This window comes from Copidosoma floridanum, unplaced genomic scaffold, assembly GCF_036245765.1.
Source record: "Copidosoma floridanum isolate Cflo_tuat_1 unplaced genomic scaffold, Cflo_Japanese_pri ptg000035l, whole genome shotgun sequence".
NCBI lineage: Eukaryota > Metazoa > Arthropoda > Insecta > Hymenoptera > Encyrtidae > Copidosoma > Copidosoma floridanum.
The window spans coordinates 17,974-43,413 of NW_028321912.1; the positions used below are offsets into that span (position 1 = coordinate 17,974).

At 41.3% G+C, this 25,440-nt stretch overlaps 5 protein-coding genes across 9 annotated transcripts; 1 reads left to right on the forward strand and 4 right to left on the reverse strand.

Moving 5' to 3' along the window:
- Window positions 1-843: 843 nt before the first annotated feature.
- LOC149373160 (mRNA cap guanine-N(7) methyltransferase-like) lies at window positions 844-3,247 on the reverse strand. Its single transcript, XM_089597691.1, has 7 exons — window positions 2,654-3,247; window positions 2,382-2,571; window positions 2,015-2,310; window positions 1,742-1,923; window positions 1,452-1,661; window positions 1,077-1,228; window positions 844-1,002 (listed from the first exon to the last, which is right to left on the reverse strand). The coding sequence occupies exons 1-7, from the start codon at window positions 2,690-2,692 to the stop codon at window positions 968-970; spliced, it is 1,104 nt and encodes a 367-aa protein (XP_089453817.1). The 5' UTR covers window positions 2,693-3,247; the 3' UTR covers window positions 844-967.
- A 1,712-nt stretch (window positions 3,248-4,959) lies between these two features.
- LOC149373161 (mRNA cap guanine-N(7) methyltransferase-like) lies at window positions 4,960-7,332 on the reverse strand. Its single transcript, XM_089597694.1, has 7 exons — window positions 6,770-7,332; window positions 6,498-6,687; window positions 6,131-6,426; window positions 5,858-6,039; window positions 5,568-5,777; window positions 5,193-5,344; window positions 4,960-5,118 (listed from the first exon to the last, which is right to left on the reverse strand). The coding sequence occupies exons 1-7, from the start codon at window positions 6,806-6,808 to the stop codon at window positions 5,084-5,086; spliced, it is 1,104 nt and encodes a 367-aa protein (XP_089453820.1). The 5' UTR covers window positions 6,809-7,332; the 3' UTR covers window positions 4,960-5,083.
- A 309-nt stretch (window positions 7,333-7,641) lies between these two features.
- LOC106640914 (uncharacterized) lies at window positions 7,642-8,927 on the forward strand. 2 transcript variants are annotated; one of them, XM_014355096.3, is made up of 4 exons: window positions 7,642-7,733; window positions 8,128-8,240; window positions 8,320-8,635; window positions 8,765-8,927. In XM_014355096.3, exons 2-4 carry the CDS (start codon window positions 8,172-8,174, stop codon window positions 8,818-8,820), a joined length of 441 nt encoding a protein of 146 aa, XP_014210582.2. In that variant the 5' UTR covers window positions 7,642-7,733; window positions 8,128-8,171; the 3' UTR covers window positions 8,821-8,927. The 2 variants fall into 2 exon arrangements, with proteins under 2 accessions (XP_014210582.2, XP_014210583.2); XM_014355097.3 differs by lacking the exon at window positions 7,642-7,733 and adding an exon at window positions 7,973-8,045.
- A 314-nt stretch (window positions 8,928-9,241) lies between these two features.
- Dcr-1 (Endoribonuclease Dcr-1) lies at window positions 9,242-15,806 on the reverse strand. The gene is made up of 4 exons (XM_014355107.2): window positions 13,728-15,806; window positions 12,973-13,659; window positions 12,458-12,889; window positions 9,242-12,383 (listed from the first exon to the last, which is right to left on the reverse strand). Exons 1-4 carry the CDS (start codon window positions 15,557-15,559, stop codon window positions 9,521-9,523), a joined length of 5,814 nt encoding a protein of 1,937 aa, XP_014210593.2. The 5' UTR covers window positions 15,560-15,806; the 3' UTR covers window positions 9,242-9,520.
- Window positions 15,807-16,121: 315 nt separating this feature from the next.
- On the reverse strand, window positions 16,122-25,357 carry hfp (Poly(U)-binding-splicing factor hfp). Of its 4 annotated transcripts, XM_089597641.1 has the most exons (9): window positions 24,967-25,357; window positions 23,918-23,960; window positions 20,982-21,047; window positions 20,565-20,725; window positions 19,601-19,659; window positions 18,698-18,911; window positions 17,442-18,191; window positions 17,012-17,372; window positions 16,122-16,924 (listed from the first exon to the last, which is right to left on the reverse strand). In XM_089597641.1, exons 1-9 carry the CDS (start codon window positions 24,991-24,993, stop codon window positions 16,815-16,817), a joined length of 1,791 nt encoding a protein of 596 aa, XP_089453767.1. In that variant the 5' UTR covers window positions 24,994-25,357; the 3' UTR covers window positions 16,122-16,814. The 4 variants fall into 4 exon arrangements, with proteins under 4 accessions (XP_089453767.1, XP_014210594.2, XP_014210595.2 ...); XM_014355108.2 differs by having other exon boundaries at window positions 17,012-18,191; window positions 23,918-23,978; window positions 24,973-25,357; XM_014355109.2 differs by lacking the exon at window positions 19,601-19,659 and adding an exon at window positions 20,048-20,094 and having other exon boundaries at window positions 17,012-18,191; window positions 23,918-23,978; window positions 24,973-25,357.
- Window positions 25,358-25,440: the final 83 nt, after the last annotated feature.

Genomic DNA, 25,440 nt, shown 5'->3' on the forward strand with positions numbered 1-25,440 from the left:
GGAGTTTTCCAGGGATGCTAATAAGCATTGGATCTGATGCTTCGGCAGAGAGCGCCGGCTTAACCGACGAGGAGTGGACGGTGTTCACTGGATACTGGACACCTGAGATATGGGGGCTCCTCCACATAAATGGTAGAGCTCTCGAGAAAAGTCAATTAAACACTGCAGTGAGGACTGTGATCTGTGACAAGTGGAGCAACCCACGCATAAGGGGTGAGTGGGTGAATGTGAATGGCCCCTGCGACTATAGACTGCAGCCACGGTGACTTGGTAAAAAATAACATTAAAACAATAAAATAGTTTGACTTATTAAATTTTATTACTTGACTTAAATCTGGTCTTTTGTAATTCTCATCATTTTTTTATCATCAGTTATTATTTTTTAGATTTATTACATGGGATTGAGATACCTATTATAAATATGAGCGCAAATTTCTAATATCCATCTGTACAAAATCTTATTAACTCTATGAATTGAAACTGAAACATCAAACTCTATTTTAAAAATTCAGCATGACACTTTTTTATAATCATAGAATGCATGTCGGTTATTAAAAAATAATTTTCTACACCACACAAGTAGTGTCAACCAAAGTCTTTTCAACTAGTGTGTTTTCCCATTTCAATGGCTTAATAAAAAATACTTTTAAGAGCAATAGTAACTGTAATTTTCAATACACTCCAAATATTGTTAAAACTATTAGACAAAATGTAAAAAAAATTTCCTTTATTAACAAACTTATTATTTATTTTTATCTATTAATAACTTAAGTAAAACAGTTTATAATCTAATGTTGTAAATTGAATTGCCTTACACTTACTAAACATATTCACAGCCTTAAATATAATATATACATCACTTAAATTTATATCAAGTTTTTCTTGTAAACGTTTTAAATGTACAGTTCATGTAATTCGTATGAATGATTTGATTCACGCAACTCAAAAACCATTTGAATATCTAACTTTACTTTTTTTGAAAAACAAAAACCGAGTAAAGCGCTGAAAGAAAATACAACAAATTAATCAGACGTTTATAAAATTTGCATGGATTTATTGTTCGTAGAGATACTTACTTATAACTTCCCATTCGGCTTGCGAAAGAGTCCTGCAACTATTGTGAGAGTTCCTTAAATTGGGATTTTTGTAATTCGGGGGATATGATACTTGCATTCTATGCATAAGCTGTTTGCCTACTTCCTTCATTTTGTCAAAATAGTCACTAAAACTATAAAACAAAAAGTTCATTATTAATTTAACATGCATGTTTTTTAAAATTTACTGTGTAAAGTATTTTGCATTGAGTTAGTTACATAATCTACAAAATAATAAGTATTCATACATAATCAAAATAAGTAAATACTAACCAAAGGCAAAAAATTAAAGCATTTTAGCTGAATTTTTCTAGGAATAATATAAAATTACTATAAAATACTTGTGCATGTACATACCTTTTGAACACTATGAATTCAAGGCCATACTTCAAAGCTAATTGCTGTAAGACAGCAGAATTAACAAGAAATTCAGGACAATTAACTGCGTCTTTCAAATAGAAATGATATTTGGCACCATAAAAAGGTGGATTCAATTTGTCGCAGTAAAATTCAACATCGTAAATATTGTTGCCATATTTGTTTTCCTTTGTAGCATACCATCTAGACCTGAAATTACAAACAAGACAATTATTTTCAGTTATATAATTATTAAAAAACGAAATTCAATAATATATAACGCTAATTACAGTAGTTCACTTTCATTGGGCATTGTACCAATGAAATAGCCACCAGACCTCAAGTTCCTGCTAGCATTTTTGAGCAAGTTCTTGGCTTGCCTCCGAGATTCAAAGCCATAATGCAGAGCAAACTGACAACTAACTAGGTCAAATAGCTGTTTTTTGTGTACAAATTTTTTTGCAAGACCAGCCTGAAAACAGAATCGTTATCGTTTTGAGAATAGCACTTTATATTTCACATTTGAATATCACAAATGATTGTTCATTTCGACGTAAGGTTACCTTTGTACAGTCATGCACTATAAACTCAGCTCTAAAAGGTAGCTCACGTTTTTCGGACATTTGCACACAGCGATCACTGCACTCCTTCACTGACTCTTCGGCAATATCAACACACGTCAAATGCGTGACATTCGACTTTTCCCACTTGAGCAAATCTCCTCCTTTTCCACAACACAAGTCCAATACTTTGATTTTGTGCTGACTATACCCATCATTGGGGACTGGTACCATGCTCTTCCGTGCTTTTTTGGCAGCCCTTCTGTCTTTTTTTCGTTTGATTTTGTCAACGTATTTTTCTGTAACCAAAGGCACAATTACAATTGTGAACATACACAGAATAACCTTAATTCTTTTTTGACACACTTACTGATCAAAGTACTTTTCACCCAGTTGTTGAAATTTCTCAAGTTGAGAATGTGACATTTATTTCTGTCTATGTAACTCGCACCTTTTCTTGCATTGTAATGTTTAGCTACGACAGATGTTAAATTTTTTTTTACAGCTCGTTTTTTTCTTCTCCTCGAGAATCTTGACGTCGATAGTGTGGATTTGTTTTTCTACAAGATTAAAATTAGACTTTGTTAACAATCTGAAAATGTTAAAAAATAAAGCACAGCTTCACTCCTGGTCCCTACGTACCATGTTGGGGTTGTATGTATGTGCTGGTGCTGGCCGCATACGTGGACCGTCTCTGCTACCGGCACGTCCGGTTAGGTATACAGATACTACAGATGCACCAGAGTACGCGGTGACGGGATATGATAAAAGAGTTATATTTTAAAAACACCAACGCACAATCGTCGCTCGAGTACGAAACTAAGTGAGCAAGTGAGTCTATCTTACAGAGGGATGGGATGTCACTGAAAGGTACCGAGCTATCGAGACAACCGTGGTTTAATTTATACCCGGCGGCCAGTGCCGGTTCCTGATAGAGTTAATTATTATTTATAAATCTATTTATTGTATCAACTAGGATATTAATAAGCCTCTTGTCTTGTATTTCTCGTTACAATTGTTCCAAATTCTACAACACGAATTGAAGGTTAAGTCAGGAGCCGGTTGGTTCTTGTTCTTGGACTAAACCGTGAGTCGTGCGTACGGTGCGTGCGTGTTTTTTTTGCAATTTGGTGTATCACTACTTACACTACACCCTCTACTTTTCACTTAATCGCTTCCGACTTTCAACTTCCAAGTTTACGAATTTTGAGTCTTCCGAGGTTCCGAGTCATTCGATCGAGCAATCGAGCTACCTCTTATGAGTTTTTCGCTGCTTTGCAGCCTTGGCTTTTGCCGTTTGCCCGTCTAACCTAACATGGGTGTTTTCCGCAATCGTCACCAGCAAGTAATTTAAGGTTGCGCTCTACGTTACCGTCAGGTCGGTAAGTCAACTACCTTGAATTGAACTGGCGCTCTGTTCCGTAATCTGGCCAGTAAAAACAGCAGACGACAGTCAACAGCGATGAAATCTTTACACTTTTTTCTCGACTTTCACGTCGTCTGCTGTTTTAACTGGCCAGATTACGGAATAGAGCGCCAGTTTAATTCAAGGTAGTTGACTTACCGACTTGACGGTAACGTAGAGCGCAACCTTAAATTACTTGCTGGTGACGATTGCGGAAAACACCCCATGTCTTGATCACGTGAGCAGCAGTCGGTAAGGTAGTTCAGCGTCTTTTTTTTGAAAGCACTGAATTCTGAAATGGTCGAATGTCGAATCTAATAAGGTGATAGCTTGTTTCCTTTTATTTTCAGGCTCGTTGTCCAATCCTCGAAATAAATCAAGTCCTTCACAGAGATTTCGAAATTAACAAAACTGACTAAACTAAGCTAAGGGGGTTCGAACGAAATCAAACGAAATATAAATGACAACGAATGGTTTTTGTGATCAGATTCATCAAATACCTGACAACACGACAACACACAACAGTAAGTATAGATATCTAAAGATATCATCTGAAAAAGTTTATTTAAACCCCGGCTGTTTCGGGGCCGGTTTTTCCGTGGAATTTTCCTTCTGTGTGGTTTTTTTCCTTGTCCACATAGGGGCCACAGGTTTTCAGGCCTGAAGCACCAGGCATAAAGGGAGTTACCTCGTGAAATACGGAGTTTTCCAGGGATGCTAATAAGCATTGGATCTGATGCTTCGGCAGAGAGCGCCGGCTTAACCGACGAGGAGTGGACGGTGTTCACTGGATACTGGACACCTGAGATATGGGGGCTCCTCCACATAAATGGTAGAGCTCTCGAGAAAAGTCAATTAAACACTGCAGTGAGGACTGTGATCTGTGACAAGTGGAGCAACCCACGCATAAGGGGTGAGTGGGTGAATGTGAATGGCCCCTGCGACTATAGACTGCAGCCACGGTGACTTGGTAAAAAATAACATTAAAACAATAAAATAGTTTGACTTATTAAATTTTATTACTTGACTTAAATCTGGTCTTTTGTAATTCTCATCATTTTTTTATCATCAGTTATTATTTTTTAGATTTATTACATGGGATTGAGATACCTATTATAAATATGAGCGCAAATTTCTAATATCCATCTGTACAAAATCTTATTAACTCTATGAATTGAAACTGAAACATCAAACTCTATTTTAAAAATTCAGCATGACACTTTTTTATAATCATAGAATGCATGTCGGTTATTAAAAAATAATTTTCTACACCACACAAGTAGTGTCAACCAAAGTCTTTTCAACTAGTGTGTTTTCCCATTTCAATGGCTTAATAAAAAATACTTTTAAGAGCAATAGTAACTGTAATTTTCAATACACTCCAAATATTGTTAAAACTATTAGACAAAATGTAAAAAAAATTTCCTTTATTAACAAACTTATTATTTATTTTTATCTATTAATAACTTAAGTAAAACAGTTTATAATCTAATGTTGTAAATTGAATTGCCTTACACTTACTAAACATATTCACAGCCTTAAATATAATATATACATCACTTAAATTTATATCAAGTTTTTCTTGTAAACGTTTTAAATGTACAGTTCATGTAATTCGTATGAATGATTTGATTCACGCAACTCAAAAACCATTTGAATATCTAACTTTACTTTTTTTGAAAAACAAAAACCGAGTAAAGCGCTGAAAGAAAATACAACAAATTAATCAGACGTTTATAAAATTTGCATGGATTTATTGTTCGTAGAGATACTTACTTATAACTTCCCATTCGGCTTGCGAAAGAGTCCTGCAACTATTGTGAGAGTTCCTTAAATTGGGATTTTTGTAATTCGGGGGATATGATACTTGCATTCTATGCATAAGCTGTTTGCCTACTTCCTTCATTTTGTCAAAATAGTCACTAAAACTATAAAACAAAAAGTTCATTATTAATTTAACATGCATGTTTTTTAAAATTTACTGTGTAAAGTATTTTGCATTGAGTTAGTTACATAATCTACAAAATAATAAGTATTCATACATAATCAAAATAAGTAAATACTAACCAAAGGCAAAAAATTAAAGCATTTTAGCTGAATTTTTCTAGGAATAATATAAAATTACTATAAAATACTTGTGCATGTACATACCTTTTGAACACTATGAATTCAAGGCCATACTTCAAAGCTAATTGCTGTAAGACAGCAGAATTAACAAGAAATTCAGGACAATTAACTGCGTCTTTCAAATAGAAATGATATTTGGCACCATAAAAAGGTGGATTCAATTTGTCGCAGTAAAATTCAACATCGTAAATATTGTTGCCATATTTGTTTTCCTTTGTAGCATACCATCTAGACCTGAAATTACAAACAAGACAATTATTTTCAGTTATATAATTATTAAAAAACGAAATTCAATAATATATAACGCTAATTACAGTAGTTCACTTTCATTGGGCATTGTACCAATGAAATAGCCACCAGACCTCAAGTTCCTGCTAGCATTTTTGAGCAAGTTCTTGGCTTGCCTCCGAGATTCAAAGCCATAATGCAGAGCAAACTGACAACTAACTAGGTCAAATAGCTGTTTTTTGTGTACAAATTTTTTTGCAAGACCAGCCTGAAAACAGAATCGTTATCGTTTTGAGAATAGCACTTTATATTTCACATTTGAATATCACAAATGATTGTTCATTTCGACGTAAGGTTACCTTTGTACAGTCATGCACTATAAACTCAGCTCTAAAAGGTAGCTCACGTTTTTCGGACATTTGCACACAGCGATCACTGCACTCCTTCACTGACTTTTCGGCAATATCAACACACGTCAAATGCGTGACATTCGACTTTTCCCACTTGAGCAAATCTCCTCCTTTTCCACAACACAAGTCCAATACTTTGATTTTGTGCTGACTATGCCCATCATTGGGGACTGGTACCATGCTCTTCCGTGCTTTTTTGGCAGCCCTTCTGTCTTTTTTTCGTTTGATTTTGTCAACGTATTTTTCTGTAACCAAAGGCACAATTACAATTGTGAACATACACAGAATAACCTTAATTCTTTTTTGACACACTTACTGATCAAAGTACTTTTCACCCAGTTGTTGAAATTTCTCAAGTTGAGAATGTGACATTTATTTCTGTCTATGTAACTCGCACCTTTTCTTGCATTGTAATGTTTAGCTACGACAGATGTTAAATTTTTTTTTACAGCTCGTTTTTTTCTTCTCCTCGAGAATCTTGACGTCGATAGTGTGGATTTGTTTTTCTACAAGATTAAAATTAGACTTTGTTAACAATCTGAAAATGTTAAAAAATAAAGCACAGCTTCACTCCTGGTCCCTACGTACCATGTTGGGGTTGTATGTATGTGCTGGTGCTGGCCGCATACGTGGACCGTCTCTGCTACCGGCACGTCCGGTTAGGTATACAGATACTACAGATGCACCAGAGTACGCGGTGACGGGATATGATAAAAGAGTTATATTTTAAAAACACCAACGCACAATCGTCGCTCGAGTACGAAACTAAGTGAGCAAGTGAGTCTATCTTACAGAGGGATGGGATGTCACTGAAAGGTACCGAGCTATCGAGACAACCGTGGTTTAATTTATACCCGGCGGCCAGTGCCGGTTCCTGATAGAGTTAATTATTATTTATAAATCTATTTATTGTATCAACTAGGATATTAATAAGCCTCTTGTCTTGTATTTCTCGTTACAATTGTTCCAAATTCTACAACACGAATTGAAGGTTAAGTCAGGAGCCGGTTGGTTCTTGTTCTTGGACTAAACCGTGAGTCGTGCGTACGGTGCGTGCGTGTTTTTTTTGCAATTTGGTGTCTCACTACTTACACTACACCCTCTACTTTTCACTTAATCGCTTCCGACTTTCAACTTCCAAGTTTACGAATTTTGAGTCTTCAGAGTTATTCGATCGAGCAATCGAGCTACCTCTTATGAGTTTTTCGCTGCTTTGCAGCCTTGGCTTTTGCCGTTTGCCCGTCTAACCTAACATGTCTTGATCACGTGAGCAGCAGTCGGTAAGGTAGTTCAGCGTCTTTTTTTTGAAAGCACTGAATTCTGAAATGGTCGAATGTCGAATCTAATAAGGTGATAGCTTGTTTCCTTTTATTTTCAGGCTCGTTGTCCAATCCTCGAAATAAATCAAGTCCTTCACAGAGATTTCGAAATTAACAAATCTGACTAAACTAAGCTAAGGGGGTTCGAACGAAATCAAACGAAATATAATTGACAACGAATGGTTTTTGTGATCAGATTCATCAAATACCTGACAACACGACAACACACAACAGTAAGTATAGATATCCAAAGGTTGAAATTCTAATGTAACATTTTTTCTCCTTCGAATTTTTTGAAATTGCAAATTGCAAGTGTGCAGTACGTATATGGTTGATGTACTATTGTCTATCATTATCAAATTCTATGAACGAAATGAATGTTTTTCTTTTTTATAAATTTATGCATTCGATCACAAGAAAGAGTCTCGATTCTCGACCAAGTATAAATACATTGATAAGTAGTGTACAATCTCTCGCTCTCGTTTGTTGCATCTTGTGTAACATGTTTATATCCTCTCTCTGACCTTCGAGTAGTATTGTTGCATGTATAAGACTTCATAAATTACAGTAACGATAAAAACAGTGAATCAATCAAAAGTGAAATATATTATTTCTTTTTGTTTGTAGCTTAAAAGGTCATATCCGCAGATATACAAACGCATAACAATAGAATGGAGCAACTGGTAGAATACCTAAAGAGAATAAACGGCTCGATCAAGTATCCGGAAAACGTGGATATCGTAAGTAATACAATAATATTCTCTACAAACATTTCTTTGTCTATAATAATATTTCATTTCACCGAAAATACTGACGCAGGACGAGTCGGATAACAACGACGACGACGAAGAGGATAACAGCGACAACAAAATTGGATACCTGGACGAGGAGGTAAAGGTAGTGGCGGAGAATAGGTTCACGGTGAACTTTGACCTGTTGCTGAAGAAAAAACGCCGGACGCCGAGGCGTCAGATACCGCCCTGGTGGAGCGAACAGTGCGAGCAGGCGTTATTGGCGAGGAAACGGGCGCGCAAAACCCTCAAGAAGATGGGGGACGAGAACCGGGAGAAGAACCTTCTGGATGTTAAGATCGCCAATAGGGACTTCAAGAAGACCGTCAAGGCAGCGAAAAGCGGTGAGGAGATGCTTTTTTCCCCCCTTTTGTTTTATGTATAAAATAAGGAGGTATCTTTAGCGCTTTTTTTCAGTCGTGATGAAGATAGTTTGAATAAAATTCAGATACGTATTTTTTTTCTTGTTTCAGCCTACTACAAGAAGGTCGAGAAAGAAATCGAGATGCACGAAAGCATAGTTTTCTAGATTACGCATATATTATACTATACAAATAATGCCAAAATTACGTTTTGTAAGGAACATAAAATAATTGACTAAAGTATGTAATACATAATCATTGTACTGTATATTAAAAAAAAAAACAAAAGCTGTAAGTCTTCTATGGAAAGTCTCATAAATCATTGAGTTTTGCACAGACTATCATAGATTAAACTGTGTAAGTATTTACAATAAGTATTTGATGAATAAAATATTTTTTTTTATCATACAAAATCTACTCATTAAACCAAACTTAAATATTTCTGGTATACTGATGCATAATATATATAAACACACCACTTGGATGTTCTTAAAACCTCTCATACTTAATCTGCAAGAAGTGTTGGGTGAGGAATGAAAAGAGAAAAATCCATTCAGTAGTATAATTATATGTAAAATTGTCTTTATTTTTTACAAATAAACAGTAAACGTCCGCGTATCCTCGGATGCACGCAAACGCTATCACATACGTTAACTTTCAATATCAGAAGTGTATAAAATCTAATACTTTCAAGCTCAACATAACAGCGCACGCAAGGAACTCCTCTTCCAAGTCAACAAGGATCATACACACGAGGAAAACAAGTAAAAAATCTGAACACCATCGAGATCGCGTGCAAGTGCCCGCCACCGGGCAATAAATGCACTTCGAAAGACAACATTAAAAAAAGTGTGATAAATAAAAAATCTATCCGGACTTCCTGGCCTTCTTGAGCTTCTTCAGCGCGCACTTGGCTGCCGTGCACTTGGCGATCCTGTAATTCCGGCCGATGCCCTTGAAGGAGCCCTTGCCGAAGACGTCGACTGTAACCCTGACGCGCTTGCCGTCCGCCAGTTTCTCGGGCCTGCCGAACTTGGCGGTCTCGGGCTCGAGCTCGAGCAACTCCCTGATCGGCGACTTGGGCACATTGGCGCTGAACTGCTCGATCTCGGCGCGCATGATCATAAAGTAGACACCCCACACGGCGTCCAGGGACATGCCGCTGTCCAGATAAATGGCACCGGCCAGCGACTCGAACACGTCGCCCAGGGCCTTGGGCACCTCGACGTCCTCGGCCTCCTCCCCGGTTGCCTCGCTTTCAAACTCCTCCGAGCCAATGAGGTAGTACTCCTCGCTGATCGAGTGGCCGTTCTCCTCCTGGATCCGCACGAACCTATCGATCACGGCGTTCAGGCCGGGCGACAGGTGCCGGAAGTACTTGTGGAAGCCACAGCGCACCGCCAACGAGGCGAATATCGTGTTGTTGACCAGAGCCGATCTCAGATCCGTGAGGGCACCGGGCGAGTGTTGGCGCGGGTCCTCGTAGAGGTGGCGCGTTATCAGGTAGTCGAGGACCGCGTCGCCCAGGAACTCGAGCCTCTGGTAGCAGTCGGTCAACCGATTCGGCTGGTACGACGCATGACTGAACGCCTGGAGCAAGTAACTGCGGTCGGCGAACCGGTAGCCGATCGCGCGCTCCAGCTCCTCGTAGCCGTCCAACATGGCGTTGAGCTCCTCCTCGGGCCGCTCCACGTTCCGAAACAACGGACTCGGTGGCTCCTCCAGACTGCCGTACCGCAACTGCACCCACTCGCCGCTCTCCGTCTTCTCGTAGGGCATGCTACCTGGCACCCTGCAGGTAGGCTCCTGCAGAGCGATGCTGCTCTCCTCGGACGGGAGCACGTGGATACCCAGCCAAGACATAAAGAGCAGAGCACCCCTCGGGCCGCAGGCTATGAGATAGGCCCCTATGAGGGCCTCGACGCAATCGGCTATGCTCTTGTCCGGTATGCTGTGCTGGGTTATCAGGTTGTAGGGTATGAAGGTGCGCAGTTGTTGCAACTCGTCGCACTGCTGGGACGATTGCAACTGATTGTGTTGTTGCTGCTGCACGAGCTCACTGCGCATGATCTCGAGCTTCTGCTCGGTCTCGCGCACGAGCTCGTCTATCTCGGATTGGTCGCTGCAGAGCCCGAGCTCGGTCCTGGGCCACATGGCCGAGGGCACGCCCGACTTGACGAGGGCGCGCTCCAGTTCCTTCGGCACCATGTAGCACGGTGGCAACCAGTTGTCGTGCGGCTCGAATTTCGTGGCTATCATGCTCTCGCCGAGGCGCTTTCGCCTGCCCAGTCTGTAGAGGTTGAGGTTGCTCACCTGCTTGGAGCGCAAGTGGCTGAGCTTGCCCTCGTGGATGTTGCTGTACGTGCAGAAGAGGTACGTGGTGATGGCGTACTTGAGGAACGAGTCGCCGATCGTCTCGAGCCGCTCGAGGTTGATGCCGTCGTTCGCGTTGGACATCGTCAGGGCCTGCAGGATGAGGCTTGGGCTGGGGCCCGGGTGGCCCTCGAGCTCAGGCTGCCGGTCAAAGCTGAAGCCATCGTTCGTACTGACGAGAGAGCCCTGGCAAGGGGCCTTAACCGCCGGGACTTGCTTGTTCTTCAGGTTGTTCTTCGCGAGCAACAGGTCCGCCTCGAAGGTCGCCGATACCCTGCGCACGTACTCCTCGTGCTCCAGCTCCTCCTCGGTCGCGTTCGTAGGCTTGGAGCTCTTGCGCGTGAACGTCACCGGACTGTCGACGGGCACGTACGGGCCTCCAGGTGACGCTATCGCTTCCTCGTTTCTCCGTACGTTCTCCTCGTGGGCGGCCCTGTGCCGCTGGAACTCGAGATCGTCGTCGAGAGCGCGGCCGCTGTCCCAGCCGTGATCGTTGAGCCTGTCTTGTGCGTCGATGCCCAACTTCCGGTCCTTCTCGAACGACTGACCCTTCTTGTCGAAGGCCTCCGCCTCGTTGTCGTTGTTGTACGCTATCATGAGATTCTTCTTGTCCTGGTTCTCGTCGTCGTCGCCGCTGCTATCGCTCCCGTAATCGTCGTAGTAGTAATCATCGTCGTCGTCATCGCTGTAACTACCCACGGACTCGCCATCGTCGTCATCGTCGTCGTCGTCGTCATCGTCGTCGTCGTTGACGTCACCGTCGTTGTTGTAAGAGCCAAAATTTGGCGAGCCGTAGCGCACGTTGCCCCAACTGAGCCCGTTGACCATCGGCTCCACCGTCTTTAGCATGTCGTTCGACCAAGTGCCGATCTCCAGCTCATCCTCTCCACCTCCAATTTCCTCTATGTCCTCGTCCGCATCGATCTCCTCCGTTAGCTTCGGTTTTTCCCTCTTCTTGTTCCCCGAGCCGTTCTCCTTTGGACTGGACATTGGCTCGCAGTCTCCGTTTTCTCGGCCCTCCTTCTTCACTTTGTCGTTGTCCCGCGACCTCTTGAGCACGTCGGCGAGACTCCATCCAAAGTCCAGAGCCGGCCACTCGAACTCTTCGGTCAGTGTCATCTGGCCCAAGCCGATGGCTCGTGCAACCTCGCACCTTATCTGGTCGGCCAGCAGCAGCGCGTTTATGCGGTACAGTATGCAGGGCAAACAGACGGCTTGGCGCCAGAGCGAGGCTGGAAACGGGTGCACGGCGCAGAGCTCCGCGACGAGGATCTGCTTCTGCTCGAGGTTCTCGCGTTTGGCGCGTTTCGTCTCCTCGCTGCTCGTCGGCAGCGCCACGCCCTTTCGGTTGACGTACCTACAAAATTGCCAAAAGGTCATTGAAATAAGAAAAGAAAAAAATCCTCACGCCCGTCCTACAAAGGTGCACACCTGGGTGTTAAAAAGTTGAGTCTCGCCGAGGTGTGGTCGACGTCGAGGAGCGGCTGGTCAAGGTTCTGAATCTGAATCTTGTACTTCCTGAGGTAGTACTCCTCGAAGGTCTTGTAGTCGCTGCCAGGAAAACTCGAGCGCGGGTTGAGGTGGTTGCAGATCTCGGCCACGTAAAAGTACTGGGGCTGGTCCTGATTGCGATACCAGGGCATGACAACGGCGTCGTTGTACTTGCTCGGGTCGAAGCTGAAGGTGCGCCGGCTCTCCTCGGGCAGTCGGGTTGGCGCGGCGTTGCGGTCCTCGTAGATGCGCTCGATAAAGTCCCAATCGACGCTCACGTCGGACTGAGGATTGGCCGGGCGCTTGACCGGCACTATTATGTACGAGTTCTCCGAGACGTTGGGATCGAACAGCATCAGGTACTTTTGCAGCCTGCAAGGTTGTCCAAGACTCGTGGCTATTACACGGCAAATTAAAAACAACCTTAATTCCCTACCCTACATGTGTATACCTACCTCAGGACATTGGTAAAAGTGTAATTGAGAAATGACACGGCCTTGTCGACCTGGGCGTCGTCGAGGACAACGGTCTCCTTGCACAGCCTCAGCTCGACCCTTACCTCGCCGGATCTCGTGTAAATCGGGAAAGGGCAGAGCTTGGGGATCCTCTTGTGGGTGAGCACACCGAAGCCGATGGCCGATTCCTCGGGCGGGTATATCCTCCGGCCCCTCGTGTTCTGCTCCTCGGGCAGGGGACAACTGAGCACCATGCGTATGTGATAAAGGAAGCACGGCCGGTGGAGCTCGGGCTTGCAGTCTATCAGAGCGTCGGCAATCTTTTTGTAGTAGTACTGGCGTCGCTTGGTCGTGCCCGGGCGCGCCTCCAGCCCGTTCGTGCTCTCGTCGTCCGGTAGAGCTGGCACCTCGCTGTCCTCCGGATGGGCCTTGAAGTTCTCCTTGCCCACGGGCATCAGGTGGCCGTCTATTTCGTTCTCGCGGTGTAGCTGGATGCACATCATCAGGGCTGCGACGCGCTTGGCCAGGGCCTTGCTCGGCATCGGGTACGACTCGATGCAGTACTTCAAAGGCGAGTTTATCGGCAAACGCAAACTACACACGAACATCTTGTCGTTGTCGGCGCTGCGAAACTTCCACTCTGGGGTCAGTCTCGTGAAAGTGTCGCTTGGCAGTTTGGCGCAGTACCTGTGCACAGTAAATTGTAAAATTATTGACCAGTCGAAAAGTGTGAACAAGTCCTCTCTCATTTTTACCTGTTGACCAGTGATATGGCAGAATTGAGCGTGACTCTGGGAGCATCTGCATCGGGTAGTGGCTTGTACAAGGGCAGTAACGAGTCGTAGGTGTCCGCTTGGGCCTCTTCCGTGGGACTGGCGTCCTTGCTCGAGCACTTGGCCAGCAGGATTTTTTCTATATAATGGTAGTGAGCCAGGGCTTTGACGCACTCTTGAGCTTTGGTTTCGGAGACCAAGAGAACGTGAAGGGCGTCGGTGGCCCGAGCGCGGCTCTTGCATTGCACGTAGGACTGGTAGTTTTTGGGCAAGTCGAACCTCATGACGAAGTTGCATTTCGGAATGTCGATGCCCTCCTCGAGCACGGAGGTCGAGATCAGGAGATTGCAGTCATGGATGCGGAACTTTTTGAGCACCTCCTCCTGCTTTTTGTGCTCCATTTCTATGTCCCGGCCGCTGATAATGTCGTCGTTGGTCTTCTCGCTCATGTAGAGGGGCGAGAGGAAGCGAAAGTCCTCCTCGTTCTTGCTCAACTCGAGCAGTAGGTAGAACAGCACCTTGGCGGTTATCACGTCGTCCACGAAGATGAGGCCACAGAGCAGATCAGGATCCGTAGGGCCCCGCGGACGGTAGTACTTGGCCCGCTTGAACTCAGCGTCTGGCTTCTTGTACTGGCTCCTCCCGTTGTTGCTCCTGGCAACGCTAATCTCCGTTCTCTCAACGTCCTTCTTCACACTGTCGCCCTTGTCCGCCGGCGTGAACACCTTCATCACCTCGATCAACCTGTGGATCTTTGGACTGGAGAACCTGAAGATCTTCTCGGACTCTTTGAGGCCCTCGAAAAACGAATCGCAGTAAGCCCGGATCTTGACAAACAGAGTGGTCAGGGTGCCCAGAAGCAAATAGTGCCTGTCGTAGGGTGTCTTGATCTTGAGCTTCTCCACAGAGGTCATCAGGGCAAAGGCCGCCCTGTCCGCAGCCCAAGGCCCCAGGGTGTCCAGAACGTTCATGAACTCCCTGATCATCTGGCAGGGCTTCTCTTTGGGATCCGGGATCTTCTTGATGTCCTCGAGAAACTCGTCCTCGTAGATCTCGGAGGGATCGTAGCGATGGTCGCACATAAAGTCCAGGGCGTCGTTCGCACAGTTCCACAGCAGATTGGCTGCCTCCTGCCTGCCCTCGATCCTGTAGCCCAGCATGTACTCCCTCGGCTTGGGACTGTACCTCAGTATGGAGAGCAGGTCACTGGCTGTCTCGATTTGACACCTCAGCGAGGACTCGATCTTCTCGATCTCGTAGCTCAGCTGGCCGGGTTCCTTGGTCAGGCTGTAGAGGGGCACGGCAAAGCCGACGATCCTCGTTTTGCTGTCGCAGAAGGCGTCAAGCACACTGGCTAGCTCTTTGCTCTTACCCGACAGATTGTGGCACTTGTCGATCAGCAGGAGCTCTATTCGAGTGGCCGGAAGGACACCATTGGTGAGCAATTGGCTGCACAGCTCGACGGTCAAGAGGAGCACCAGGGCGTCCTCGTTGAAGCTCAGCTCGTTGAACTCCTCGACGGTTTGGCAGCGCAGGGTCTTCAGGTCGGTCGTTTGCTCGAGGTGGAGGGCCTTGGCCGCACAGGACTCGTCGTCCTCGAGAAGGTAGATGATCCTCTTGCCATTTTCGGACAGGCTCTTTCTGTTGCCGATCGAGAACTCTTGGACGAGCTTTGTGCCGATGAAGGTCAGCTCCGGCGTTTTGCCCAGGCAGATTATTATGTTGCGCTCCAAAGCTGAGTAGAGGAGCTCGACCTGGTGCTCGCGGGGGGTGAAGGATTTCGTGTGCACGTGATCGGTGAAGAAGAAGGCCATAGCTGATTATTGCTTTTTTCTTATATTTTTCAAGCACTATTAAGGAAATAAAAAAACAAATTTGTTCATTCGGGGCTTCGTCGTTTTTTCTTTCTTCTCATTTCGGGATTTTAATCACTGTTTTTTCTTTACTTTTACAATCACAGTTGGTTATCATTTTGTTTATTTGTCCGATTTTTATTGTTCGTTTTTTTTCACTTATTTTGATGTATATATTTTGGCAAGTGTCGTCTGTTGTTGTTGTTAATCCACACGCACAGCAGCAGACTGACAGGCTGATGCTAGGCCAATAAATTGTGAAGGTTAGGTTAGAGTTGTCTCTCTCGCAGCGCTCCAAAATCATATTTTTTTTAACCCTTTAACCGTCCGATTTCATAAGTATTACATGGCATAAATTTTCATATAAATATACAAGTGTACATGTGTTCAAAATGTAAAAAAATATCTAAATTTGAATAGTACTTTTTAGCTCTACTCATTAATAAATTGACAATCCAAACAAGCTTATTTTAATTGGGATTTTCCGTTGGTTGCTAGGAATTCGTGGAAACAAGAACAATCGTCGATTGCAAAATTATTTATTTCATAATTAAATACTACTATACACAGGTTCATCATCACCAATGAATGAATATAATCGCATTCATACTGTCAATCGAAAGAACCAACATTCAGCTCATCTAATTATTTTGTTCAATCTCTACTGGTCACTTTTCATTGTCATATACATTCCATACGCACAATAAACACGAAAAAAAAAACTCTTTATTTTTGCTCATCACAAAAATAAACAGAAAAAAATGTATACAACTACATAACTGCAAAACACACCCTGACCTCAACAGGTTAATGTATGTAAATGGTAATTAATTCATATGTACTATGGCATGATGATTATACGATCATCAAGTAATTACAGTGAGAGAGATTTGGATCTACAGTTGTAAAAGAGCACATTATTTACCGATACACAAGTTTAAAACGAAATATAATTGTCTTAAAATAAACTATAGCTTACAAGGTAATTTATATGCACAGGTGAATTTTGTGAAAAATTCCAAAAAAATCGTCCAACACACTCAGTTCTGCAGAACCAAATTCAAACGATTTTTCCGTAAAAAAAAAAAAAATTGATCATTCAATTAAGGCTCAAGCGTGCACGAGAGTTTGCTGCGTGCGCGCCTTCTTCCATAGGAGAAAACGTGCGCGACTCCGCTTTATGAACAGGTGTTGATGCAAAGACAAGGGTAACTCATCAACCCGAGTAATCGTTGTTGTTGTAGAGCTCCTGATGATACAGCTCACCTTTGACCAACCGACCGCCAAAGTAACGGCCATTCAACGCGTCCCTCGCCTTCTCGGCTTCTGCAATCAGAAAAAAAAAAAAAAAAAAATTGTTATGATCCAACGTAAAAATTTATAGACGGAAGCAAAATCAAGCCTTCAACTCACCAGACATCTGTCGGAACTCAACGAAAATCTTGACAATCACCTCGGCATCCTCGTCATCCTCGGACTGTTTTTCGTTGTAAATAATCACTTTCTGTACAGAACCATACTTGGAACACTCGTCCTGGATTTCCTCCTGTAGAGTCTGATCCACATCCTCGGGCGATACCATATTGCGCAAAATAACAACGCGTGACTCGACCTTGCGCATGAGCTTTTGCATGACGAGATGTCGCGCGCTCTGACCCTTGATAGACATGTTCTCTTGCTGCTGAAGGGTCTGAGGCTCAGCCTCCTCGAGTAGCTTCTTTTGCAGCTCCTCCTGCTGTTTTTGAGCTGCTTGCTCTTGTGCTCGCCTCAGAGCCTCTGGTCCCACCGCTGCAGCAGCCGCCGCTGCCGCCGCCGCCGCTGCAGCCATCGCCGGCGAAGCCACGTTTATTCCAGGAGAGCCTACGCTCACCGTTGTGTTAACCACTGGCATTACGACCGGCGCACCAACGACGGTTGGCGTGACTACAGCTGGCGGTGGTATGACGACGGCTTGTCCAGGAATAGCTGGGATTATCGCAGGTGGACGGCCAGTGGACTGGGGTATGGCGATACCCGGTGGTGGAATGATGGGAGCTACCGAGACCACGGCTGGCGCCGCCAAAATACCGGTAGAAGCCAAAGTGGGTCGGACTATGCCCGGCAGGGCTGAGTTCAGAATTGGCTGAGCAGCTGCTCCAAGCTTCGAGAGACCTAGCGCCACCGCGTTACTGGCCACTGCATCCATCGCCTGGATCTTGGCGGTAGCCGCAGCCGCCGCGACTGCTGCTGCTGTGGGCATCATACCAGCTCCACTGGGTGGACCCATGAGTGCGTTGGGCGGTGTGATGGCTCGGCCTACCCTCAGATATTGACCACCGAGATCAAACAAGTTCATCGAAGCTATGGCTTCGAGGGCAGATTGCATTGTCTCGTATTCGATGAAGCCGTAGCCCTTGTGCCGGTGGGGAGAGCTGCCCTGTGCTAGTTTGCAGTAGGTGATGGGTCCAAAGGCTTCAAAGACCGATTTTATGTCTTCCTCGGAGAGTTCTTGGTGAATGGATGCTATGTAAATGCGATTGTAATGCTTGCTCTCCTCTGTGATTTCGTCGATGACTGATTGGGCCTGTGGCATGTTCGAAGGTCTACCCACCACCTTGACAATCATCACATTGTGCGTTAGTTTGGTTTTTCTCAGCCAATACCACAATTCGAGATATTTCATTATTTATGACAAATTGATTGTTATTTAAAGAAATCGACTGTCGTCAGTTAAATTGTGAGACTGCGACAGTTGAGAAGAGAATCCTTAAACAATTCAAGAAAAAAAATTGACAAATTTATTTATATTGATTTGGTCGTGGACTTAAGGATTCCAGCATGTTTGACACGTTTTGTTGCATTTTTCTAAAGGTTCAGTCGTTAAAACAAATACATTTGTTGTAATAGTTATTAATTTTTAGGCTATAAAGATAAATTAAAAAAAAAAAAAAACAAAAAAAAAAAAACAAAATTCTAAATGAAACATGTCAAACAAGGATAAAAATAAGGAAAGAAACAAGAAAAAAGTGGATAGGATCAAAATAAATTACATCGGACCTCCAAGGAGTCGTTAGGATTTCGCAGGGACAGGAAATTCGTTAAATAGTTACGTCCCGCTACCTTGATATTGCGGCCCCCAATCATAACTCCATTCATCTGTTCAAGAGCCAATTGGGCCGCCTCGGGAATTTCATACTCTACAAAGGCAAAACCCTTGTGTTTCTGGGTGACTGGATCCCACGACATGTTGATGGACTTAATCGGGCCAAACGGCAAAAAGGCTTGCCTGATAGTGTCCTCCTTTAGCTCGAAACTTATGCTGCCTACGTATACCCTGCGGTTTTAATACAAATTGTTAAATTAAATCAGTTTGTTTAAAATTATTTTTGCTATATAGTGCTAATATTGCAAGAATCGGCCGTAGTGCTGCGTATAAAAAGATAACTTGGTTAAACTTAATATTAATTTTTTTGTGCACCTGTTAAAAAAGTATCTGCGTTTACAAGTAATCAATCAAACATTGTGCAAGTTAGTTGACATTATGATTAAATTTTTTTTCACAACTTGACAGAAGAAGGTGAGAAAAAAGTCTGGCTATTTTAACCATACATTATTACCAATCCTTATGTATATTTCAAACAATTTGTTGGTAAGATGAAAATTTGTTTTATTGACTAGTTAAAATAACCAGAATGACCATAAGGAATAAAGATGCTTATGCTGCTTTATCATATTTTGAGGATTCCAAAATAAACATATAGGAGTAAAAACAATAAAAGATTTTTTTTACAAAAATCCAAAATTGTATTGAGCAGGTAGCTTACTTTGGAGTCAACAAAAACTGATTCGTTAGTAAAATGATGCCTATGTATGATATAAATAAAGTAATGATCATGCATTAATGGTATGTATTAACGGGAAGGGAGAATATGACACTGTACAATTCCGGAGGATGGCATATGAGCAGGACTCTAAGAAATTATAATTCTTGCATTGTTCTTTTATGGTAAAGAGCAAACAAACCTGCACATAAGGGCCAGAGCCTGTTGTCTTTGCACCTGATTCCTCTGACTGGCCATTTGCTGCAACACAAAGTGCCATTGGCCTTCTAGTGATATCCCCGATTTCCCTTACAATTACTTTTATATTATAAGCTCTTTCACCATTCCTAAACACTTCCTCTTATTTTCAACAAATGCAATGTAAATATGATTTTTTTGACACAGACTGAATGATTTCGTTGTTAATTTTCGATGAATTTTCGTATGAAAGGTAGAGGAAGAGGCAGGAATGAAAAAAGGAAATAGGTTAATCAGGAATCAGCTGACAGTGGAGTTCTGCTCTGCTCCCGCCGAACTAATTACCTTTATTTCGTAATTTTCGTATAATGTGAAAAAAAAGGGTAAGTCAAATGTTTGAAAAAACAAATCTTTCATAACTATGTGTTACGTGTGATTGATTGACACTAACCTGCACATAAGCAACAAAACTTGCTGACGAAGGGCCAATTTATTTTTCTGCAGGGAAAAGAAACAGAACATCATCCAGTCAAACATTTACTGTCAAGGGTTGGCTAGATCTTTCATGCCGTTTAGAAACTCGATTTTTTACATAACTTTCATTTGAAACTTTTGCAAAGTATAGGTTTACGCATCGACATTTCATGATTAACTCACTTTGAGTTTATTACAGGTTTTGGATTTGGTAAAGAGCAAATAATGATTATTTTCAAGTCTTCTTTTTTTAAATTATATATTACCAATGATGTTTTTTAAATTCGTTAAAATATGTAAAAAGAACACAAAAAAAGTTTAAGAAACGTAAAAGTTATTCAATAAAACTCAAAATTATTCAAAATTAAACAGACTATTACGTACTTTTTCCATACTCATGATTAAATGAATTATTCATTAGAATTATTTAAATCAACAAAAATAAAAATCTTTTAATAAAAAGTTTCTGTGAAAAAAAAAAAAAAAAAATTTACCTGTTGCTGATGAGCGAGAGTTTGCTTCATCAAAACCATTTTTATACTCTGTTCCATAGCATACTTTTTGGCCCTGTTGATAGTATCCAGCTGGTCGGACGAAATCTTTGGTAGGCCCGATCCCAGGAGTCCAGGCAAAGTCAAGTATTTGGCCCCGGGTCCTGCAAAAGAGTAAGAGCAAGAAAAAAATTATTGGTTACGAGTCTCGATGTACAGCTGTGCGATTAAAAAGTGAGATTGTGGCAATAAATCAGATCTTATCAGCAAAGCGCTCACGCGATCAAGGAATCGACTTTCGACATCAACTTGGACGAAAGGACTCGACTTTTACAAAACGTCACGATTGATTTTTCTACATCATATTCATGATAAAAGTGATTTAAAAAATAATTTAAAAAAAAAATTGATTTAACGTACCTGCAACCAGTTGGCCTGTTTGATTGAGATCGTAAATCGGCCCTGGCAAGAAATCCGTGCCATTTCCTGCAAAAATAGTTAATTAAACATCGGCTAAAACTTGTTTTATATTTTATTGATATACGTCAACCATCACTCGAACAATACACCCCAATTATTTTTTTACACGCGTCGTCGATAAATATATATATATATGTATTTTTTCTTCGGAATAAGTGATCTCGTGACGGTTAACGTATCGTTTGATGTATTTTTCAGTTAAATGAAAAATCATTAAACTCAAATGAATAGTATTATATTTATATTTGTAACATCAAGGGATCAATATTTTTCTTAATAAAGAAGCCTGCTCTTGGGACTATTGTATCATGTCAACGATTCTTTGGGATTCATAGTGAGAGAGTTCTGCAAAATTGATAGACAATGATTAATCAACTTGAGAGTCTGATTCATGATTATTATAATGCATGTAAAAGATTATGAGAAAAAAAAAAATGAATTCTACAAGGATTCAAAAACAATAATATATGAACAGTGCAGGAGACGAGGAATGGACGATGAAATTATGAAGGGAATGAAAATGTAAATTATAAATGATGGTTCACTTCAGCACTTCCATGATGTAAGGTACACCTCCATGAAACTGAAAGTTTAAAGACATTAAAAAAATCAAGATAGGAATTAGTCACCTAACAATCCTCTCAAGCTAGATAAATTGCAATGCATGAGAATCTTTGTTTATTATTACTCTTCCCTCAAATATAAATTCAATAACCGCACCATGTACTGGGTACTATTTTTTGATGATAAAAAAATTAAATATTTATATGTATATTTATATATATATATGTATATTTTTTCAATTTGACACAATGAAAAATTACTTTTTCAACTGAACCATCCTCGATAAGATTCCGGTTCTTAATGATTAGTTTCAAGGTACAACGCAATAAAGTTGTGCAGAATACGAAAAACAAAGAGAAGCAAAATACTCGCTATATTTGCTATACCAATTTGGCTGGATTAGACATTTCTGAAACAGAAACCAAAAAACAAGACGCTTTGATAAACTGCTTCTTTCTCTCATAAAAATGGTTTTTAAATGCTTTTAAAAGAAAAAACTTTACGTGTACTATACATACATCCGACAAATACACATCACGTGTAATCCATTCATAGATCAACAGATTGATGATTGAAATGAATTCCACGCGCTGATGCGTACGAAGGTATTTTTGCACGAATAGTTACACGTTTATTTTCAGCAAACTTAATAATCGTACCTCTCCATTCAAAAAAAAAAGTCAAGCCTAAATCATATATGTTCAAAAGAACCGTATAACAAGAGGTTGCACGGTTTGAAGTTTCGATAAAAATTCTAAAGTTTTGTTTTTAAGACTTTCAAAGGCTATATTAAAGTCTGAGGTACTTTAGAAGTCTATTTTCATCAACTTCAATAACGTGCAGCCACTCGACCGTGTGACATATATGACATATCGCCTGACGAGAAAAAAAAAAATTTTTTTTTGTTTTCTTTTATTGGGCTAACCATGTGCGGTTCATATCAGGGTCGAGCACTCAAACTCTATTCGTCCGAGTAAGTCGTGAGTGCGGGCGCAGATTAGAGAGATCATCTGTAAGCACAAAGCAAAAAAGGAGAACCCTTTCAGTGCAATTACTCTGCGCGAATCGAAAAACAATGCTTTTGCCTCAATCAACCCTAACCAGCTATGCTAAACTTTTGTTTATTGTGCAAATTTTTTCAACCCACTTTTCTTCTCGTGTCTTTTTCTTTCCTTGGTACTGCGGATTTATTTGCGATTACTTTTGGTCTCGTTCAGTCAGTTCTTAAACAAAATGTCACAAAGACACGCGTTCTCGCATGATTTCGACCATGTTTTTTTTTTTTTTTTTGTGTTGTACATAATTTGTAGTTCAAACACTCAAGGAACCAGAGCAAAACATACTGAACCGAAAGTAATCGTAAAAAAAAATCTAGTGCCTGAGGAAAGCAATGGCGATCTCCCGGTGATTGAAGATACACTTACCTGAACTGAGCACAATGTTTTCAATAAAAAAAATTAAAAAAAAAAATTGTTTTTAAATCAACAGATTTTGATATCCATATTCGCCAATGCTTCTTTCAAGCACAAACCTTCATTCTCTTGATGATGAAAATGATAAAAAAATACTTGAGATCCAAGTGATTTCAAGCTAATCAACCAAAGTACGAATAAAGGTGTGTACTTAATGAGCAAAATAACAAAAAAAAATAAAATAAAAAATAAAAAAGTGGTTTTAGCTATCCTAAAATGCTGACCTATCTAAACAACGTGATTTCATTGACTTTATAAAGTTGCCATGAGGCCATAGAGTGGGAGAAAGAGTTTTTCTTTCATTAGAAAACTCGGTATTCGTTCTGTTTCTTTCATTGATGCGCGTTCATGAGATCACACAGCTGAGTGAGTGTCGAAGGCCACCGATTCTGTGTACTGTCCTCCCCACTGTAACATCTCAGAACAGAAGGACAACCATACATTAGTTTAGTTTTACTTGCAAGATGGAAACGGGTAGCCCCCCGGTGAACGCGTGCCTAAAGTGTATTTTAGGTTCCATCAGTGAATCACTCTTATCATCCCGGTTTTTTTTTTTCTTTTTTTTCCTTACTTTTACCAAAAAAAAATGTATAATTTGTTTTTTTATTATATACATGTTTATTAGTGGCCAGTTCAGCCAGAGTGCGATTGTAAGTAACTTAAAAGAATCTCAGTTCTGCTGTTTTTTTTTTTTTTTTTTTTTCTCTTTAAATCGCAATTTAATTCAAGTTGATGCTTCCGTATGTTAATATTGCGATTCATTTTTTTAAGAAGATAACAGTCCTTATGTTGCTTACATAAATATGAATGGACATATAAACAACAATCTTAGTAATGTACCTTCTAGTCTTGGCTTTTTGGCAGGTGGCTCAGAATTGTTTTGCTGCAATAGCGGCGGTTGCTGTAAAAAAAAAAAATAAAATAATCAAATTGTAATAATCAAAAAATAAGTTGTATGGAGTAGATGAATATTTTTTTGCTAAGCACTCGTACATTTATCGAATCAAAAAACAAAACTACCAATATGACTACCTTAATTGTTTTGTTTACAACCATTTGCTTTTTAGGGAGTTATAATGTTAACTCAAGAAAATTTTGAAAACAATTACATGGCTGAATTTCATTATTTACAAAATGCAAATTACATGAAAACAAAACGCTATTAGTAAAACATAATTTTGTACTTTGAAGTATATTACAGAGCATAACAAGAAATATTAATCCCGAGATAGAGACCTTGACAAACTTCTAAAAATAATTGCCAATTGTTTTTCAAACCGATTGCCAAATGGCACGGATATTATCACAGCCAAATCGTCTTTGACCATACATTTATAATTCATCCTACAGATATATGGACCATATACTTTGTGTGTGACCCACATAAATGTACAAACGTGCTTGGCTTGGGGAGAGAAAACTAGTCTTTCAGCAAAAAAAAAAGCAGAGAGAGAGAGAAGGAAGGTGTCAGGAAAAATCAATAAAACAAGAAGGCCCGAGCAAACCTCTGCAACTATATATAAAGTACACGATAATGAGTCTACCAAGACAAGTGGGTGAGTACTGAAGTATTTTTATTACTAGATAACACGCGACGTTGCGAGGAAGGAAAAAAAAACTGAAAGCCTATACCGGAGTTAAAAAAAAAACAGCCTACCAGAGTTACAATAATTATTTCTCAAGCATATGTTAATAAGAAAAAAACAATTAGCATAAGGATGATGCAGGTGTAAATAAAAAAAAAAAAAAAAAAAAATTCAAAGTAGGTACGGGGGCGTTACATGTTGTGGGCAAAAAGTGTGAGAGGAGAAAGGAAAGGGGGGGGGGCGACAGCAAAAGAGTCAAACGATGCGAACCAAACACGACGGCAGCCATGATGGGCAGTCAGCGCTTACCATAGTCACGACTCCGTTCATTTTCCAGTGGCCTTATTTGTATCTTCCAGTGAAGTTGAAGTCCCAAAGTGCACTTTTTCACTTGGGGGCAGAAATAGAGAGCAGCACGATTATAGGGAAAACAACCGTGTGCCTCGTCGGAGAGAAAGAGAGATGATAACCTGGAACACGCTAATATGCTCTACATACACTGCACCTCGAGAAATGCTTGCTAATATTTATACAAGGTTGAAGCTAGTGTGCAGAAGCTTTGGGTTGGACTTTGGGCTACTGCATCACAATGAAATCTATGTTAAGTTGCGAACACCACAAAAACACGATTAGTGATCTCCGGTGTTACTCAGTCAGAGAAGGAACGACGACTGACGACACGTGACACGACGAACGACGAACGACTGAGACTGCGAGCGAGACGAGACTCACTCACTCACGAGACTTTTAATTTCGAGTTTCGACCTTAGTACTGAT